The sequence below is a fragment of the Mastacembelus armatus genome, chromosome 6, assembly GCF_900324485.2.
Source record: "Mastacembelus armatus chromosome 6, fMasArm1.2, whole genome shotgun sequence".
Classification (NCBI taxonomy): Eukaryota; Metazoa; Chordata; class Actinopteri; order Synbranchiformes; family Mastacembelidae; genus Mastacembelus; species Mastacembelus armatus.
This window is the reverse complement of record NC_046638.1, coordinates 17,501,515-17,520,564: the sequence shown is the minus strand read 5'-3', so window position 1 is coordinate 17,520,564 and position 19,050 is coordinate 17,501,515. Positions and strand designations below refer to the sequence as shown.

The 19,050-nt window shown below is 41.1% G+C and overlaps 1 protein-coding gene across 1 annotated transcript; it reads right to left on the bottom strand.

The window, feature by feature from the left end:
* Nucleotides 1-2,752: 2,752 nt before the first annotated feature.
* On the bottom strand, nt 2,753-18,787 carry st3gal2 (ST3 beta-galactoside alpha-2,3-sialyltransferase 2). Its single transcript, XM_026311200.1, has 8 exons — nt 18,783-18,787; nt 17,777-18,374; nt 10,431-10,490; nt 9,861-9,994; nt 7,233-7,412; nt 6,893-6,938; nt 6,015-6,134; nt 2,753-5,863 (listed from the first exon to the last, which is right to left on the bottom strand). Exons 1-8 carry the CDS (start codon nt 18,785-18,787, stop codon nt 5,690-5,692), a joined length of 1,317 nt encoding a protein of 438 aa, XP_026166985.1. The 3' UTR covers nt 2,753-5,689.
* Nucleotides 18,788-19,050: the final 263 nt, after the last annotated feature.

Genomic DNA, 19,050 nt, shown 5'->3' with positions numbered 1-19,050 from the left:
GGATACCACTCACACATCTGTCTGCTAAATCTGAAGCTATAACCAGGACACAGCTGAGACTGGAAATACTTAGCTCTCTCCAAACTAGTGCCTCTTAAATTCACTATTCATGTTATGTATTCTTTGTTCGATTTGCACAAAAAAGCGTAAAAAGTGCCAGACTATTGCATGTCCGGAAGTAGTCACCATTTGCACATCCCTTAAATTACAAATTAAATATTGAATGTGCCCCTATTTTATCCAGGAAAATACGAATTCTGGTAAACAGCAACTGTTTGTGTCTTCTGATGCAGCTATAGAAGGCTTGAAAACATGTTTTCAGGCAATCAGAAAATGAGATGATGTTCGGGTCTTTACTTGGAATGTGCTGCACCACATAATGTGTGTGACAAAATGTTGTAAAAATAGTCCTGCGTGTGAGGGGAACCTGGATCCCACTGACGACTAAAGCAGAAAGAAGATGATTTTAGCGCGTCTGGATGTTTTGGTGCTTTGAATGTCAATATCAACAATGCAGTTTGACACAAAAAAAAATCCCAATTTTAAATTATGACAGAAACTCACACAAATCAGCGACATTTCTGTCACCGTTATCAGACCACTGAACCACGCATTTAAATTTCCAGAGATAACGTGCTGCTCCCTTCACATGTAACTGTCAGCTGTTTTGGAAAAAAAAAAAAAAAAAAAAAAAATCCCAGTCAGGGCCATTTTTAATAAAATTCACATTCCATTGCAGCTCTTTATTGATGTTGATTAAACAGCCATTGCAGACATTAACCTGAAAACTAAGGCTTCTTCTAAGTTATTTTAAGAATCAACTCTGGAGAAGGAAAAAAAAAAGAATCAGTGTACTGGGTCAGCAGCAGGAGAAAAGACCCACTTTAGGTTATAAATGCTACAGGGAACACTCAAATCTGTGTCATGTGCTGAAGGCGGATAAAAACCTTCACTCTAATTTAGGCTGGCACAGCAGAGAGGGATCACCCTGCTTTACCCGCCTATCTGATCATAATGTTCTGGTCTACTGCTGTGAGGAATTGAGGAGGCTGATAACAGCTGCTTCGCTGGAACAGGGTCTCGCTAGTTTCGGCATACAGTCGACCACTAAGACTTGCCTTTCCACTTCAGGCAGCAAGAGTATGATCTGGGACTGTGCTGATCTGCAGCCTGGGGGTTTAAAAATGTCCTGATGAAAGCCACGCTATCTCTAACACTAATGACACAATTGTTTTGAAGCTGGAAGGCGTGTCTTGAAGAATAAACATCAATAATACAGGACTGTGGTACAGCGGCCGACACCTCAGAGAAACACTGAACCAGGCATGACCCATTACAACAATGGTACAGTGATATGTCCAAATGCTTTATCTTCACCATCTGCTAGTCTCCGGTCACGGTGTCGTTCAAAACAGAAATATTCAGAAAAATAGAATAAGGACTTGGAGCTCCGTGGGCTCAAAAACCAGCAGATAACACCCAGTCTGCAATCTTTCTTGTCATTTCTCACTGTCTAGAAAAGCAGAACTGCCTCACAAGCATCTACTGTTTTCAAAAAAGTATCAAATGGCCTAATATGAATTCACAGCAAGTCACACTGCGTTAGAAGTTTACATCCTTTTTGTTAGCCTACAGTGATCTTTAGAAAACAGTGTCTGTGTACAAAGCAGTAAGAAGTGAAGAGCAGGAGGTGTCTGTACCCCGAGCAGAAGGCTGTGTTTTTTCATGTTGGTGTGTGTGTGCGTGTGTGTCTGTACAGCTCTGAAGGCACAGCTCTCAGCCAGAATTTGTGTGTGTGTGAGTGTGTGTGAGAGAGACTCCAAAAATACAAACTAGCAAGTGTATGTTTCCGATAGAGCAACTATAGGCGAGGGATGTCCAGCAGCAGAACAAGGCACAAAAGCATGGAAGTATGTGTGTGTGTGTGTGTGTGTGTGTGTGTGTGTGTGTGTGTGTCAGAGAGAGAGAGTGAAAAAAAACCCACAAACAGTAAGTACGTCGAGATTCAGTCACACTGACTCCTAAAATGAGTCCAGCTCAATACTAAAGCTTCCTATAAAATCTGGTATGTGCAAAGTTGGACAAAAACACTGAAAGCAGGTAAAGTACAATGATAAAACATGAGACTCACATGTGGTTACACTATATCATCCAAAGATAATGCAAAAATACATCAGCAGAACTGACATAACACAGGAAACACAGTTCTTCTCATCACCTGCTGGGGGCAGTGCGACACCCCAACCCTCCTTTCTGTGTCTAAGTTTACTTCAGGCCTTATTCTGCAAAACGGATTGTGAAACTACATGTAAAACTTTAAACACTTCATAAAAAACAAGCCTCATAATGCCACACCATCAAATCCCTTAACTTTTAACAACAGACTCAACAACGTGCTTTGTTTTCATACGTACACAGATGTTGTTTCACATAAATGTGCCATCTGCTACAGCGGCTGGCACCCATGGTTCCTACACAGCTTCTAGTCACAAACTCTTGTTATCTTTGTGACCATTTTGGAGACGGTAGATCGTTTCTAATCTCATATATAACACATTATATGTCACTAAACGAATAAACTGCTTCTGAGAAAAAAACAATTTAAACTCTTAGCTTTGACTCCTATGGTTTTAAAGGAGCATTAAAAGCTTGGAAAGGTTTCCTAAATTTGCAGTGATGGGATCTGACATGAAATCACAATTTTCCAGGTAGAGGGCTCAGATGGAAATAGGTGATGTTATTATTACTAATCAAAATGTCACAATATTGTGACAATAAAAGCAAAACTTCATATTTTATTGTATTTCCTCAGTCACTATGAGTTAAATTTGACCAAATCATACGGTTGTGTGTTTGACTTCGTGTGTTAAGTACCAAGGATGTTTTTCTCAACCTTAAAGGAGCCCTGTGGAGTTTACATTCATTGGTCCTCACAAAACTCATTGTGTGTATTCTGGAGCTGTAATCATGGTAAAAAGATTTTTTAAAATAATTTAAATCCTGCATTGTTTACATCAATGTTTAGTGTCTAACAGTCTTCTTCTCTGCGTTTGCAGACGCACTGCTGCTTTTCATGGCGTGCTACCACCACCTGCAGTGGACCAACGTGAAACCATTAGTAGGAATGTGTGTTGTGTTCGCGAGCATCTGAGTCCTTGTCCTACTACACAATAACAAACAAAACGGGCACCAAACAAAACAAAACAGTTGATCCATAGCCTTAATAATGGTAAAACTCCACAGGTTCTGCCATTATTTAACTACTGCTGATTTGGTCATAAATGTTCTGCGTGTGTGAGATATATTTAAAATTGAAACCAAACCAGTTCTGGCATTTTTTTAGCCTGAAACTGACATAAATACTGACATGCTCCTAAAAAGAGAATCATTCGAAAAGTGAGGTTTAAAAGGTGAACCTCTTAGCCAAAGATGAAGTACCTGCTGAGTCACTGATACTGATCAGCAATCATTTCAGCCAAGGCGTACATATATTCATCTATGGAAAGGGGAAGTAAGAATATTACATATCGTGCTTTCAAAGACATATTCAATCAGTTACTGTCCACATTTTTCCAACCTGGATAGGAACCCTGAGTACTTTTTACTTATCAGCCTTCAGCTGTGTCTTGAACGCATCTCTGTCATGGCATCCATGGGTGGATTTACAGCCTGAGCTCAAATCAAATACTGTATATTTCTGTTTTTCCATTCAGTCTAGCATCATTCCCATGATTGATCCCTTTCTCTGTTTATTAGAGATGGAAATAAGTAACAATCAGTAAATTTGTGTTATTTGATGATGCCAAATTATAATAGAAGCCATTAATGTTCCACCTATAATAAAAAGTACACAAAACTAACTAAATCTGCAAGGGAAGTGCCATCATCTCGAAAATCAAAAGAGGAAGTGCAGTTTTTGTGGTATGGTGATGGAAGTCTAAGGCGTCTGGTGGCTGCACCCCCTCTGGACAAGTGAAGATTTAATTGGCTGAGCAAGGACCAGGGCTAGTAGTTAATGAAGCTGAGTTGCTGACAGGTTAAAGAATTCGAAGTTCCAGTGGGATTTTCTTCCACCCAGTCATCTGGGCCTTAATCTGGGGCAAAATGCACCAACAGTCTTTTAACTTTGCTGGGACACAGAAGTCCATGAAAGGGAAACAAAATGCCTTTTTGTCTCAGCCCTTTCAAATCCAAAGACGTGAGCCTGGTACTGTTTGTGTAGATTGCTACAGATAAACAGTGAACACAGCTTCTTTTCTTCCTTTTTTTCATCCTTGAATCAGAGCAAATGAAATGTTCCTGGTGCTGGCTTTGTCGGACTGGTTCTTCATGCACCAGCTCTCTGTCTCCAGTCCTTTTCTCACAAATTAGACCCTGGTAGACCACATGGGGATTAAACTCTGGTCCAGGAACCAGTGTGCCTCCATCCAAACATGAAATCTCAGGAGATGGACTTTTGGCCTCATTAGAGTCTCACGTGCACAAACCAACCCTATCCCAGAATATTACTCCATGTCTGAATGGGATTGGGTGGTTGCTGTGGCATTTAAAACCAGGCTACAGAGAAGCTGGAGCTCATGCTAATGCCGCAGTGATGTTTTCTGAGTCAGCATGGCTCAAAGGCAAAAGTCTTCATCATGTTTGCATGAGTCTCCTAGAATGCAGCAAAGCCTTGCTAAACCTCATAAGGACCCTGGGCGGGTTTAGAGGACAGTCATACAGTATCAACCCACAGCAATCACCCATTGTCTTATAACCGCATGTTTTACAACCCATCCCAGTCAGTCCCTGTGACAATCTCTTGTGAGGCAGACCTCGCATAAAGAAGAGTTATGACTGTGAAAAGTGAAAAGCGAGGTTTCATCTCATATAGGATTTGAAAAGAATAATGCTTTAAGTGAAGGCAAAACAAGTCATGGTGCAGGTTTCTGAAAGAGCTGAAAAGATAATCCTTCAGTTCCAGTATGGCATCTGACAGCTCTGCAGCTTGGATCTGTAGCTTCAGTCCTGACTGCAGTCCCTACTTGTTTACCAGCATCCACAGCTCAGAAAGTAAAAATGTAGTGTAAGTACGTTTGACACCATGTTGCTGTAAAACAATAGATCCCTAGATGCTGATTTCACAGTTTCTGTGGTATTTTTAGTATCAAGCATATTGTATTAGGATTAGATAACCATCCAGTGTGAACATTTCCACTAAAATGTGTGATTGTTAACCAGTCAGTGTTGGTATTTGTAGTTTTTTTCATTCTGTCCAGTTTTTACTTGCTTTTCACTTGAGTTGATGCTCAGATAGAGATTAAATCTTGTCACTTTATTTTTATCTTTTATCTTCTTTATCTAGCTCTCAACTGTTATTTTAGGTCAGACCTAAATGCACAGAAGTACATTTGGATCTCTATGTGTCCTGTTCCTGGTTCTTAAGCATCTACACCAGGTCCATGTTTTCCAATAAGACCCTAGACATGTTGGCTACTTTCCAAATATGAGGGAAAGTGGAGGGTAAGACATTTTTGGTACCAGCTCACTTCCATTTCATCTTATACCTTCATTAAGAATTTGGTTTAATTCCCAAACTAGTGTAGATAAGTGAAAGTGAGACTATGTAACACGTTTGAAAAGAGCCTCCTCTGTGTCCGAACCAGCTTTATAACATGAAACCTTAGATAGACGCAGGGTGATGTGTTGGTTATTTCCCAGGGAACACAGTGATTTTGCCAGCCTTAGCCAGTCGTTGGATGATCTGGGCTTCATAGTCAGCATCGTGGACGCCAGTCTTCCTGAACTCTCCGGAGTAACGGTTCTGCTCCCAGTAGTGATGCCAGTTTCCCCGGCTGTCTGCCCCGAAACCAAACACATTCACCTGGAGAACAATGGAAACAGAGCATGGGAAACGTGTGACTAAAAATATGCACGTGTCCAGGATGAATAAGCTGCAAGTGGCGTTTCAGCACGATGCAGGGATTTACAGCATGTGGTCATGTGAACACAGACAGAAAGAGAAACATGCTGACCTCGTCACAGACATGAAGGGCAAAGAACAGCACCAGCATGCCGGTGGAAGGATAGCGGCCATGGTGTCTGGTCCAGCGGTCGTGGATGTACTTAAAGAATGCTGGATTAAAGATCTGCACCTGGGAGGTGGACAGAGATGCAGAGAAAATAAAATAGTGTCCATAGATTTCTAATACGTTACACAGTCTCATACATCACACACCTTCCTGTGTCATAGCCAGAAAATCTAGATGTTTTCTTAAACATTTTGGTCTATGAGGAGTTAAATCTATAATCCTCTAAATTCAGATGTAAAGCTTTCCCTCATTTTATTTGTAATACAGGAGGACAACCTCATGCACATTATTGCTGCTGCATATTCAAAAGGTCCGAGTGAACAAGAAAAGATTTTTAAAAAGTTAAATTATAATACCTCCTCAGGTTGTGATTGCTGTGAAATATTAATAGCCCTAACAACTGAACACTTGCATATTTATCATCTACCTCAAGGTGTTGTTCAGTCCCTATAAACATGGCTTTAGGCTGCTTAGAGCTCTGCAGTGGAGGAGTAAATATTCTAAATCTATATTTTTGGGTTGGCTCCAAAGACTGTGAAAACTGTGTATCTGACCAGGAGAAGATATTCACAAACTCTTCACATGGCGTGGATTACTTTGAATATATTTATTTTCAAGTAATAAAGAGCAAGCAAAAGACTATTGAAAACAAAGGAGGGTTTATAGCCTAAATGTAATCCTTCGTCAGCAGTGGGGAAAGCGTGATATAATTGCAGCAAAGCAGGGTTCCGTGTGTTTGTAGGCGGGGGGGGGGGGCACATGTGTATATGAGTGTGTGTAAATGACCAAAAGCAATTGCAATTAACATTGAAAACACACACCTTGTCCTTATCTACGCGGAGGAACTGCTTCACTGGAGCGTATGTACTGAGGGAGAGAGAGAAATTGATTAAACACATTCAATCAGCACTTTATGTGATTTGCTGCAGCTATGAATTCTGAATGATTGACAGCTGACAGATTGTTCCAGCCCAGCGACTCTGGCTTCTCGACCCTCTATTGTGTGTTTGTGTTCGTGTGTGCCCTGAAGTAAAATGGTGGGTGCCAAACATCTTAGCTTTCTGTTTTTCTGTCTTTTTCCGTTTGTGTGCACATGCACGTGCAGCCACTTGTGCTAAACTGGGTTTATCCACAAGCGTGTGTGTCTGTGTGTCTTCTCACAATCGAATCTGGCCGGTGGACAGAGCACTGGTGATCCAAACAAGATCCAGCGTTTTGAAGGGAACCAGGACAAAGCTGACATTGGCTGCGAGGTTCTTAGCGCTCTCCGGGTACATGAAGTGGTGAGTGGTGTGGCTGCCAGCGTCTTCCTCATAGCCCACCGTAGGAGCCAGGTTTATTCTAGGAGCAGAAGTGAAAAGAACAGCATGGGGACAAATGTCTTCAAGTGACACTTTGTTAGCTAGTGATGTGGGAGGCCGCTACATTCAACTGTAGTCACATAGGTGCCAGCATCCTTTCAGAGAGCTCACATTCATGTTTATTCGATATGGTGCACATTTTTGAACCATAGCTTTGTGGTTGTTTCAGGAGTAGTTCTGCATTTTGGAAAATATGATCAACATCATTTTTATAACAATATGTCAAACCTGCATTTACGGACGTTTTTGGTCAGTTGGGTGTAGAACAACAAGCTCCTAGCACAAAGTTAACTTTTATTTGGAGGCAAGTTTCTCACCACCTAACAAATGTAAACTCAACATCCATCCATCAACTCTGTTCACCAGCTAGTCATAAACTGGGTCTGTTTGACATTTGATGCTGGACAGGTGCTACACATTTTTATCACAGCCTTTTAACTGAAAACAGTTGCCTACTGGTAAATTAAAAAAGGGTGAACTAAAAGACACTAAAGTCGTTGAAAAGGATTTGTCATTCCAAACAAACCATTTGACATGTAGTTATATGACTCATTCTTAGAATAGCTTAGAATATGGAGCTGACATCAGGATCAGGACAAACAGCGAGTTGGCTCTGTTCAAAAACACACCAACCAACATCTCTAAAGCTCACACACTATCATGTCTCATTTCTTTTATCCGTACACAAACAGGAAAACAAAACCAACACCAGAGTTCGAACCCAAAGATGGAAGTGCATGGCAGGCCTGTGGAAATATTTCCATCACGTACTCCCCGAAACCACAACCTGTCATAATTATTGCCTCAAAGCCAGATTACACTGTAACCACAAATAACAATTAAGGGATAATGGGAAATGCCATAACATAATGTAAGAGTGGCTCACTAATGTAATACAGCAATGTTACCATAGCCCACTAGTCTTTCCAGTTGTTAGAAGGACGCCAGCTTTACCTGGTGCTCATTCCAAACAGTGACCTATTGTGCATTTGCAGATCTGGCCATTCTTATGGTTCAGACCACTTCTTTAACATGTCACGAAAGAAAACCGCTTTTATCAAAGTAGGCATCCACTGCCTAATATTCAGTTTTGATGATGCCTGTTTGGTTTATTTACCTTGTTTGGTTTATTTAACTTCTTCAAGACTTTAAGACAGGATGTTCTTACACACACAACATTGTTCTGTGTCCTTGTATTTTGCCTGATAGCTTTAACAAATCTCAGCTCTTTTCTGCCACATCTTATAACAAGCATTTTCTGTCCAGTGTTATTCAGACAGTAGCTGAACCACTCAGCGCTTCAGACATTTGCTGTATTTACAGTAGATGTGACTCACTGTCTGGAGGAGTGAGCTGTTTCTGTAAACAGGAAGGTGCACCTGGAAAGAAAGGCTTCTCAGTGCACCTACCCATATGTCAGTGAACAAAACAGAGGTTTGTTTAGCTGGATGGGACAGACAGACAGGAGGTGGGTGGTGGTGATGGTGGTGAGTGGAACTGTTGGGCCAAGCTGATTTTGAAAACAAATGGGAATCTAACTACAGCAATGAGAACGTGTAATAGGAGATGGAAGTTGGAGGCTGCCTACGCAGTTCTTCTGAGAGTGCAGTGCTAATGGTTGCTAATGCCTTTAGCACACAGAAACACAAAATACTAGTCATTCCTGCTGAGGCTTTCATAGCACCAGCACGTGTCCAAAACACACTCGCAGCAGGAAACAACATATAGCTGTGTTCATGCCAACTCACAACAATCAGGCTCTGTGATCCATCACTGCTGCATGACCCAGGGAATAGCATGAGACAAAAGGATGAATGTGCCTCTCTGCATGGGTGTGCATGTGGGAAACACAAAATCTCTGAGTAAATCCCAATCCCCTTATTTGATCATTCCTCGCTACTCCCTCAACCCAGAAGTCGTTCTGGTCCTCCATTTTGTCCCTGTACTATTATTTCTGCTCTGACGAGCTTGGAGGAGTCGTGTGGATGCACAAGTTTATCCTTCTTCGAAATCTCAGCCAGGCATACACCTTTACCTTCAAAGTGGGTAAATAAATGTTTCATTTAGGACACCCAGATTTTTACTTTGTCTTCACTTACACCAATTAGTCAAAAATAATACTGTAATGTTTTCTTTTTTTTTACATAATTTAAAACGTAATTTGTCTAAAACATTCAGGTTGACAAATATTTTTCCATTTCTGAATCAAACGGAAAATATATGTCCAGCGTGATGTATGCTGGTTTAGCAATCTCCTCACTTGAACTCTGTCCTCCTTCCTTCTCTCTAGCTGTCTCTCCTCCTCCTCCTCTGGTTTCAGCCTTCATCTTGGCACCTAGCTTACTTTGTTTACTCTTGCTCTGTCTAATGCAGCCCTGTGTCCACTCTGGCCCACATCACTTCGCTCATCTATCCATTCCCTTCTGACCTCATAATGTAGTTGTGTCCATCAATGGTTGGCCCATATCCGGCCCCACGGAGGTTTCCAGAGTTCCCCACCACAGCGCATCGCAGGCAGCGTCCCGGATCCCATGATCCATACGGTGACCTTCCAGGAATCACCTGAAAGAGACAGCCTTGATCAAATCAAGCACAATGGATTCAAGCTTCAAAGGGAATGAAATACGACACTGGAACAGCAAGAGAGGTAAAATAACCCAGCATGCAGCCTAGACCTGATTGTAAAAGTACTTCCTGCTCTCAATACTGGGGTGAATTCTTCATGAGACCTCCATGAAAAATACATGAGTCCCTTTGGCCTTCAGGGAGCCAGACTGAGATACTTAAACTTTCGACTTTATACGAAAGTGCTGTGCTGTGTTGAGAGTCAGAATGGGGGAGAAACATAGAGATGCATTAACAAGGAATGAGTCACTGATAAAACTAATGTCTAATAAAGACAATCTGTTCCCCTTGGCCTTTGCCCAAGACGGTGAAGTAATGACTGCTAATTTGAAAGTACCATGAAATGGAAAGATTAATTAATAATATAAAATACCTGAAACAACTTCAGCAGCACCTGCTGGAGGCTGTGTGGTTTAAACTGGGGCTGTAACATCTAGAGCAAGAAAGTGAGAGATATGGTTAGAATGTGAGGACAAATTTGATCTGACAACAGACTTTAAATATAGTTACTTCCTGTGTGCCCATGTACTGTGTATGCATGCACTTGCATGCATTCATGTGCAAATAAGCAGGTGCTTGTGCCTGTGTGTATGTATGTGTGTGTGTGTGTGTCTTGAGGTAACAGCCATGTGTCAGACTGACAGGATGCAGTGAGACTGGTTGAGCCATGCTCGGAGGAGCAGAGACACTGCTGTCCATGTGTCAGAAACATGTTACATAAAAAAATGGGAGTGGAAGAGGGAAAGAAAAATATATTTTCAGAATATGCTTTCAGTTTTAATGACACTTCAACAGAGTGCTAAATAAAGTTGTGTTTTTTTTGTTTTTGACTGCCCCCAACAACGATGACCACAGCACTCCTGATGACAAACAAACATGGTTCTCTCACATCCACCATTAGGCATAACGTTATTCAAGATCAGTTTGGCAGCATTGTCACAGTGAGACTGTTTGGATACTGACATTAGCCTGTAGCTTGTTTAGCATTTCAGCAGGAGGTTCTTGTTTCAATAGGATTTTTTATAGCTGTTTCTATCTAAAACAAAATGATAAAGATATAACATCACTGAGTCAAACTGTACTCAGTAAACAGGTATAGATGATGGATGGATGGATGGATGGATGGATGGATGGATGGATGGATGGATGGATGGATGGATGGATGGATGGATGGATGGATGGTTGAAAGACTGCTGAAGCTTCATATAGACGTCAATTAGATCCAGATAAACTCTGAAGTAGATTTTTGCACAGGACTGTAGATTTTATCCCCATCACTTAAATTATTAAGGGATCTTTTAATGGCCAGTATGAGAGGAATGATTACAACAAGTAAACCTATTAAAGTGTTCCTGAAGGGCACCTGGCCAATGTTTTAAAACAGACTGGAAACACTGACAGAACAACAGTATTGTGAAGCCATGGTATTTCTGCTTTGTGTATTTATTGAAAGGGTCATATTTTTTAGCCTGCTTTTAAAAATGCCTCATAGCATATAAAGAGATGACAGACAGCAGTGGATGACAAAAAAGTTGTCTAATTAAAATAGGAAAAAGCATCTACCACACAGGCCAATGTGCACCGGTGCATGTAAAGAGAAAGCATACACCTGCACGCACATTTGAAAAAAAATACCTACACAAGTTCCATTAGGATATTGGAAGCCACTACATGACTTTTTCCCTCTCTCCTACACAACGATCTTCATTTTCACACTCCTTTGTCACTGCCTTCTCTTCACCCACCATCGGCCTTAATTCTCTCTTCCAACACAGACCTCATTTTCTTTCATTTTCATTCACACATGCTCTCCAGCAGTCTCCTTGCCCTCATGTCTAATTCCTTCTCTTTAATTTCCCTTGCTCCCTCTTTGTTTCTCCTCCTCCTCTTGCTTTTCTTCATCTCTTCGTCTCTCTGGGATGCCTGTGCACCATGCAGCTCATCAGTGCTGATCAGAGTCCATTAAATCTTTCTTTTAGTCCCCTTTGCTTTCTCTTTGTTTCTCATGCTGTTATCTCTCTGCAGATTTCTCCTTCACTTTGTTTTTCCATCCTTCCTGATCCATCCATCTTTTGCCTTCTTCTTTGTGATGCTGGAGCGAACTTGGCACACTGCACCACTGTTGTTCAGGGTCTACTAATATTTGGTAGATGAGTTTTGGCAGCCATACCAGATGCCATTTTGCTTCCTTCCTCTTAGCTGTCTTAATCTAGTATTAAACTTCCTGGAGCTTACTCTGAAGGAAGTGCAGTTTTTATGTTTTACTTAAACCTGTGTTTCATATTGGCAGAACACTGCTACATCTAGGACAAAGCAGACCAGCGATTTAGAAATTCAAACACAGGCTAGTCCTTTGTATTAGTCAAATCAAGAATTACGTATCACTAAAGGTAGTGTGATTGACATATCTAAACTAACACTTGATCAATGCTATTTAATAATGTAAACTTTCACAAAATTACATTTTCACAGCTAATCCAATAAAAGTAACTCAGCATACCTAAATATACAAAACATGCCAACAACATTAGACTAATTGACCAAATAATCCCAGCCTCTCCCAGCTGTCTTTGGGTGAAAGGCAGGGGTACACCCTGGACAGGTCACCAGTCCATCACAGGGCCACATAGAGACAAACAACCTCACACACTCACACTCACTCCTATGGGCAATTTAGAGTCACCAATCAACCTGACATACATGTTTTTGGACTGTGGGAGGAAACCAGAGTACCTGGAGAAAACCCACACAAGCACAGGGAGAACATGAAAACTCCACACAGAAAGGCCCTGCATGGTTTCATGGAACCTTCTTGCTGTGAGGCAACAATGCTAACCACCAATATACCGTGCTGCCCTGAGTATTCTTAAGTCCTGTGAATCAAATGTTTCTGTCATTTAACGTAAAATAAGACATTAGCTTTAATTGAAGAGCATACACACTCAAAACATTCATAAACACACACATAACTGTTTGTTTTCCTTCCCTTCTAAAATTGGTTGAATTGGCTTCAGTATTAAAAGTAAGTCAAGTGAGACATAAACAAGGCAAAACAGAGAAGTATTTCAGTTTTTTGCTACATTGATCCTCCATATTAAACCACTTTGGACTGAGGAACCTCCCTCAGATGAGAGAAAAGTGAGTAATTGAGCTGGGAGCACTTACACGGCCACTTGGGTGAATGACTGATGCCTGCTTCCTAAAGTATTTAGCAGGAAACTGCCTCCTGTTCAGTCCTCTAATTCCCAAACACAAAGAGGTCTAACCTTTCCTCATTTTTACAGCATAGTGCCAGAAAAGCAAATATGAGTTGAAAACACATATAGAGGACAGTGCATTATTCATCCTGAGGTCTCTGACCGTTCTTCCGTTCTGTTCTGACGCTGTTTCCCCCCGACTTTTTAAAGAGGTTTTTATTACATTAGGTCCGTCTGTTCTTATCATTGTTAATGGCAGTCTAACCTCAGGGGTGTTTCCTAGCAATTTTAAACATGCAGTAGTACAGCCAGTGATCAAAAAGCCTGGGCTAGACCCATATGTTCTTGCTAATTTCAGGCCCATCTCCAGATTACAGTTTTTATCAAAGATTTTAGAGAAAATTGTTTAAACTCAGATTTTAGCTTTTTTAAATGAACACAATATCTTGGAGGTCTTTCAATCTGGTTTTAAAGCAATGCACAGCACCGAATCTGCTCTTTCAAGTTTTTAATGAATGAATTCTTAGTTTGTGATTCTGGTGACTACGTGGTTCTTGTACTACTTGACCTAACTGCTGCTTTTGATACTGTGGACCATGATATTCTGATTTCTTGTTTAGAATACTGCGCTAAGGGTGTAGTTCTGAACTGGTTTCGGTCAGATAACCAGACAGAGAGAACTTTCTGTGTCCGCATTGGAGACTCTGAGTCCTCCTCTGTCCCTCTTTCTTATGGGGTCCCACAGGGTTCAGTTTTAGGACCTATCCTCTTTTCCTTATATTTGTTGCCCCTGGGCTCCATCCTCAGTAAATACGGCATTACCTTCCACTGTTACGCAGACGATTCTCAAATTTATGTCCCTATTAAAAATAAAGATGGTTTCTCCATTAGCTCACTACTCAAGTGCTTGAATGACATTAAAGCCTGGAGGGCTTTGAATTTTTTACATTTTAATGATTTAAAGAATGAGGTGTTGGTACTTGGCCCCAGTTCTACAAGTGGGGTCACCCTGATAGACCTGGGACCTTTGGTAGAATACGCCAAACCCGAATTTTTAAATCTAGGGTTCAAAATGGACTTCGACCCTAAGCTTGACAGCCAGATCCAATCAGTGGTTAAATCCAGTTTCTTTCATCTGAGGCAATTAGCCAAAGTTAAACCGTTTCTGAATTGGCGGCATTTTTAAACAGTAATCCACGCCTTCGTTACCACCAGGCTTGATTACTGTAACGCACTCTATTTTGGTGTCAGTTAATCCTCTATTTCTTGATTGCAGCATGTACAAATCACTACCACATGCCTTTTATCTGGCACACTCAAATATGAACATATCTCTCCGGTTTTATACTCACTTCACTGGCTGCCCGTGCACTTTAGGGTCAATTTTAAACTCCTTTTAAAACGGGTTTAATGGTGCTGCCCTGCTCTACCTCTCTGAGCTTTTGCATGCCTACGTTTTCAATGTCATTTAACACAGTCTGAATTGTTGGCATTATCTGTCATTTATTTTCGTATTTGATTTGATTCATGTGTTTTTTGTGGTTTTGGTGTTTGGTGCCTGTTGTTTACTCCTGTTTTTTTGTTTAGTAAAGCACTTTGGGCAACTTTAGTTGTTTCTAAAGCTCTATATAAATAAAGTTACAGTTAGTCTACCCAGACATCCATTAACTCAGGTTAGGTTAATATGACTGTATTGATTCTTGAAATCTGCTGACTGCAGTGTCAAATAACTAATATTCTATAGATACAAGCATGATACTAACTTTTCATATTCTAGTACATCTTCATAAACTAATAATCACTTGTAATTTTGCAGCACAAGCTATAAGTGGCTTTATAAATATAATAATAATGAAGCTCTTTGTTTCAGAAGCCTATATTTATTCCTTTCCAAGGAATCTCTAAAATGAATTGTTTGTCATTTTGACTACAGGCCTTTATTAGATTCCTCTTTCACAAATCCAGACTTTTCCTGAAATCTTGTCTTTTTTTCCAGAACTTTTCCATGTATGTCCAGAGGTTTTTCCAACAAATTTCCTTTTGTAAATCATAAAAGGTTGCTCAATCTGCACAAATCCTCAGGTCAGACTCAGACTGCTCTGAGCATTTGTTTAGAGCAACGTAACTGAAAGTCTGAAATACTGTAATTTTAGAGTAATGTAGTTATATTTGCAGAATAGACGTAATGTGCATGTTCATACAGAACAACTGAAAGGCATCCCTGACTGGAAAATGCAAGGTCAAAAACAAACAGTGATGTAATAGGCCAGCAGAGGCTGGTGTGTCTGTCCTGCTTGGTATGGCACATGAACCTTTCTTCTCTTCGTTCTTTGTTGTTGTTTCTTTTTTTCTATGATGTTCTCTTCTGTTTGTATTTTTCCTTTCTTCCCTTCTTATTTTCAGTCACCCTACCTTGAATTGCCTCTACTTCTTCTCTACATTTCTCATCCATCACTTGTCTGTTCATCATTTCACCTTTCCCATTTTACTGCCAAACACATTTATGGTTTCTCCAATTTATTCTCTATGTGATTTGCCCCATTCTTTCCCTCTGTCCATCTTTTCTTCCTAATTTCTTTTGCCTTCTTTCACTCCCCTTTCATCTTTCCCAGTTCATCACCTCCATGTTGCAGTGTGACCTAATGACTTGGCAAGCTATTGGCCTATGTTTGCAGTTTTCTGCCATTTCAGAGCTGGAGTGAGACTACAGCTCAAAAACTAAAGTCTGAACCAGCTATTGAAGAACATCAATGCTACGAATATACATATTAACACACAGATACAGCTACAAAGATAAATACACACACACACATACACTCAAGAATTATAAATGCAAAGGTACTTTGATTATGTGCTCACTCTGAGAAGACATACCCATTTTAGTTTTTTAGTCAGTGTGCAGCAGTGGTTTAAGGAAAACCCAGATGTTCGACTTCCCAAATGAACACTGTGACACATGACTGGCAAGGATGAGGAGCATGTAGTACTTGTAAGAGGAGATTGGTTGGCTCAAGAACAAGGGAGGATGAGGAGGATGGAGTGAGAGCTGTGATTATACTGCATTACTTGCCATATGTTGGTGTGCTAATAAACATGTATCTTCCATGAAACTACGTGCTACACAAAAATGGATTTTATGGTGTTTAATGGTTCTGCAAAAACAATATAAATTAAGTATACCATATTTTCGTATTTTTTTTACTCCTCAGACTTGTCCTGTGACTTATACAGCGAAGTGGCTTATATGCAGTAATTTTGTTGAGTAGTCATTAGCGTTAGGTGGCACTCTTGACTCAATTGAAGATAATACTGTACCTGCAAAAAAGTACAAATTCTTATGTTTACACTAAACTACAACTCCTAGTGTCACACAAGTGAAAATGCTGCCTCTTTTTGCTAAAGGTAACTAATATTCTGATTTATAGTCTGGAAAACTGATATATACATTAAATATATACTGATGGTGTAGGTAACTACCATTGTCTTGTTTTTATGTTCTACTGAATTTATATCGATGTATGTAGGGATAATAAATCAGGAAAAAAAATATAGTGTGTAGGCTTGTAATACGTCATCTGTGCAAATACACTATAGATGTCCAATTTTGGACAAACACAGAATTAAAGCGTATAATTAAAGACTGAATTTAATGGTAAGCCCAAGTGTAGAACTGACAATGGTGATTTGCAGCAGTACTAATACAAAAGACAGTGTGGCACACACATGGAGCTTGCACCTGCTCACCAAAAGACTGAAACAGCTGAACGCTAATGCCAGACTGAGTTCATTTTCATCTATCATTTGAATTGGTGCTGTTATTTTTCTACAGACTAATCCATGATGTCGCACCAGTTTTAAAAGTCGTTTAGTCATAGAAATTCTACACATAGTGGCTTAAAAGTGGAGAGTTTTTGATAAGACATAATTAGTGATAATATATAATTGTAACTATATTTGCTACACTGTAGTGCATGGATGTGCTGGACTGTATTTTACATGCTGGTAGTTTTAAAAATGCTTAAAATATGTCCTTAAAGAAATAGTTTTGGAAAATACACATATTTGCTTTGTTTTTTTTCTTCCTTTTTTCTTCCTTTCCGAGTTAGATGAGACGCTCAATGCACCATTCACCTTTGTATGTTATGGAGCTGGTACCAGCAGGCAGTAAGCTTGGCTTAGCGTAAAGACTGGAAATGGTATGTGGATCTTTTAGCTTTGGACAGAGCCAGTGAAGCTGTTACCCCCTGCTTTCAGTGTTTGTGCTAAGCTAATCTAAAAAAAAAAAAAACATACAGTTGTAAGAAAGCGATCAATCTTTTCATGCAACTTCCTGCAAGAAAGCAGAAGCTCTTTTCTCAAAATGTTGATCTAATCCTGGAACCTCATATCATTAGATGGTAAAGAATTTAAAATTATCATGAGAACAAAATTATCCAGCCCTGCGCAAAACATCTTTATACACACCTAAAGTAGACAGTTGGTTACAGAACTATAGGTAAAGTCATATCATTTTGTTACTTACCACCCACCAGTAGTAGACATCAGAGGGCAGCTGGATGTTGTCTCTAGTCCAAACAGGTGAGATATCTGGGTCATAGTTCTCATCGAACCAATCAGAAACGCCAGGGTCTCCAACACACCGCTGGCAGGCACATGTCTTCTGTAGCGGGGTGTCGGGTGGTGACAGGCGGTGTGCTCCCACATAGCTGGGTATCAGCTTCACCCGCCTTGACTCCTCCCATCCAGGTGGCTCCACATAGTTGAACCCGACGCCTCCACGAAGTGAGACGGAGAAGAAGAGCGAGGTGAGAAAGACAAGAACCACTGAGCCCAGGAGAACCCAGATTCTGCGGGAACATCTCACCCTGCTTCCTTTCTCTGCTCCGCCTCCTCCTACAGTACTACCTCCACCTCCTGCCACCCCGACCACACCTCCATTTAGCCAGGGCCTGAACTCGGAGAGTCTTGGACCTCCCCTGGATGGGCCTCTGCCCCAGGACCCCCAGCCCCAACGCCTGTCCTGGTGCAGGGTGGAGGATGGGATGCGGCCCCCCCACGGCCATGCCCCCACCCCTGGGCCTGCCACTGTCCCCAGTCCACTTCCCACTCCTCTTCTGCTGCTGCCTCCACGCAACAACCACCAAAGTCTAGTCAACGTGACTGAGACAGCCCCCGACTAACACTGGACCACAAGCTCTCCCACAGTATCAAACCTGTACACACAGATGGGGCGCCGTGTCAGTCTGTCTCCCAGTCAAGCTGCACTTAGTGAGGATCCTGCACTTTCTCTCTGGTTTCCTGCTGGATTCTGCCCCTCTGTCCTCCACAGCTATGTGCTCGTCTCACATGCAGAATGCCTCCACACACACGCTGGATTGGCAGCTGAACTACACAGCTGTAGCCTGACTGCTTTCGATGAGAGGTAATCTCTCCTTCAGCTTCGTGCACACCCTCTTTCCACCTTTTTATCCTTTGTTCATTCTCTCCTTGTTTACTGTCTAACTTTCCCCTCTCTAGCTTCTACTGACTTCATGTCCATCTCTGTCTTTTCCCCTTTTCTCGTTTTTTGGTTTAATTGTAATGTCCATCTTCAGTGAAATCCAGTGCATGCTGTGAATATGATGCAGCAGGTCCTTCTAATTCTTTCTGCCATCTGTGTGAATGTTGAGCTCGGCACCAGTGCTCAGCTTTCTCTGTTTCACTGGCTGTCGTTGCTCTGAAGCGATGTACCCAAGCAAAGCTGGGCGACTAGTTGAGAGAAGCAGAGAGAGGGAGGGAAGAAGGGAGGAGGAGGAA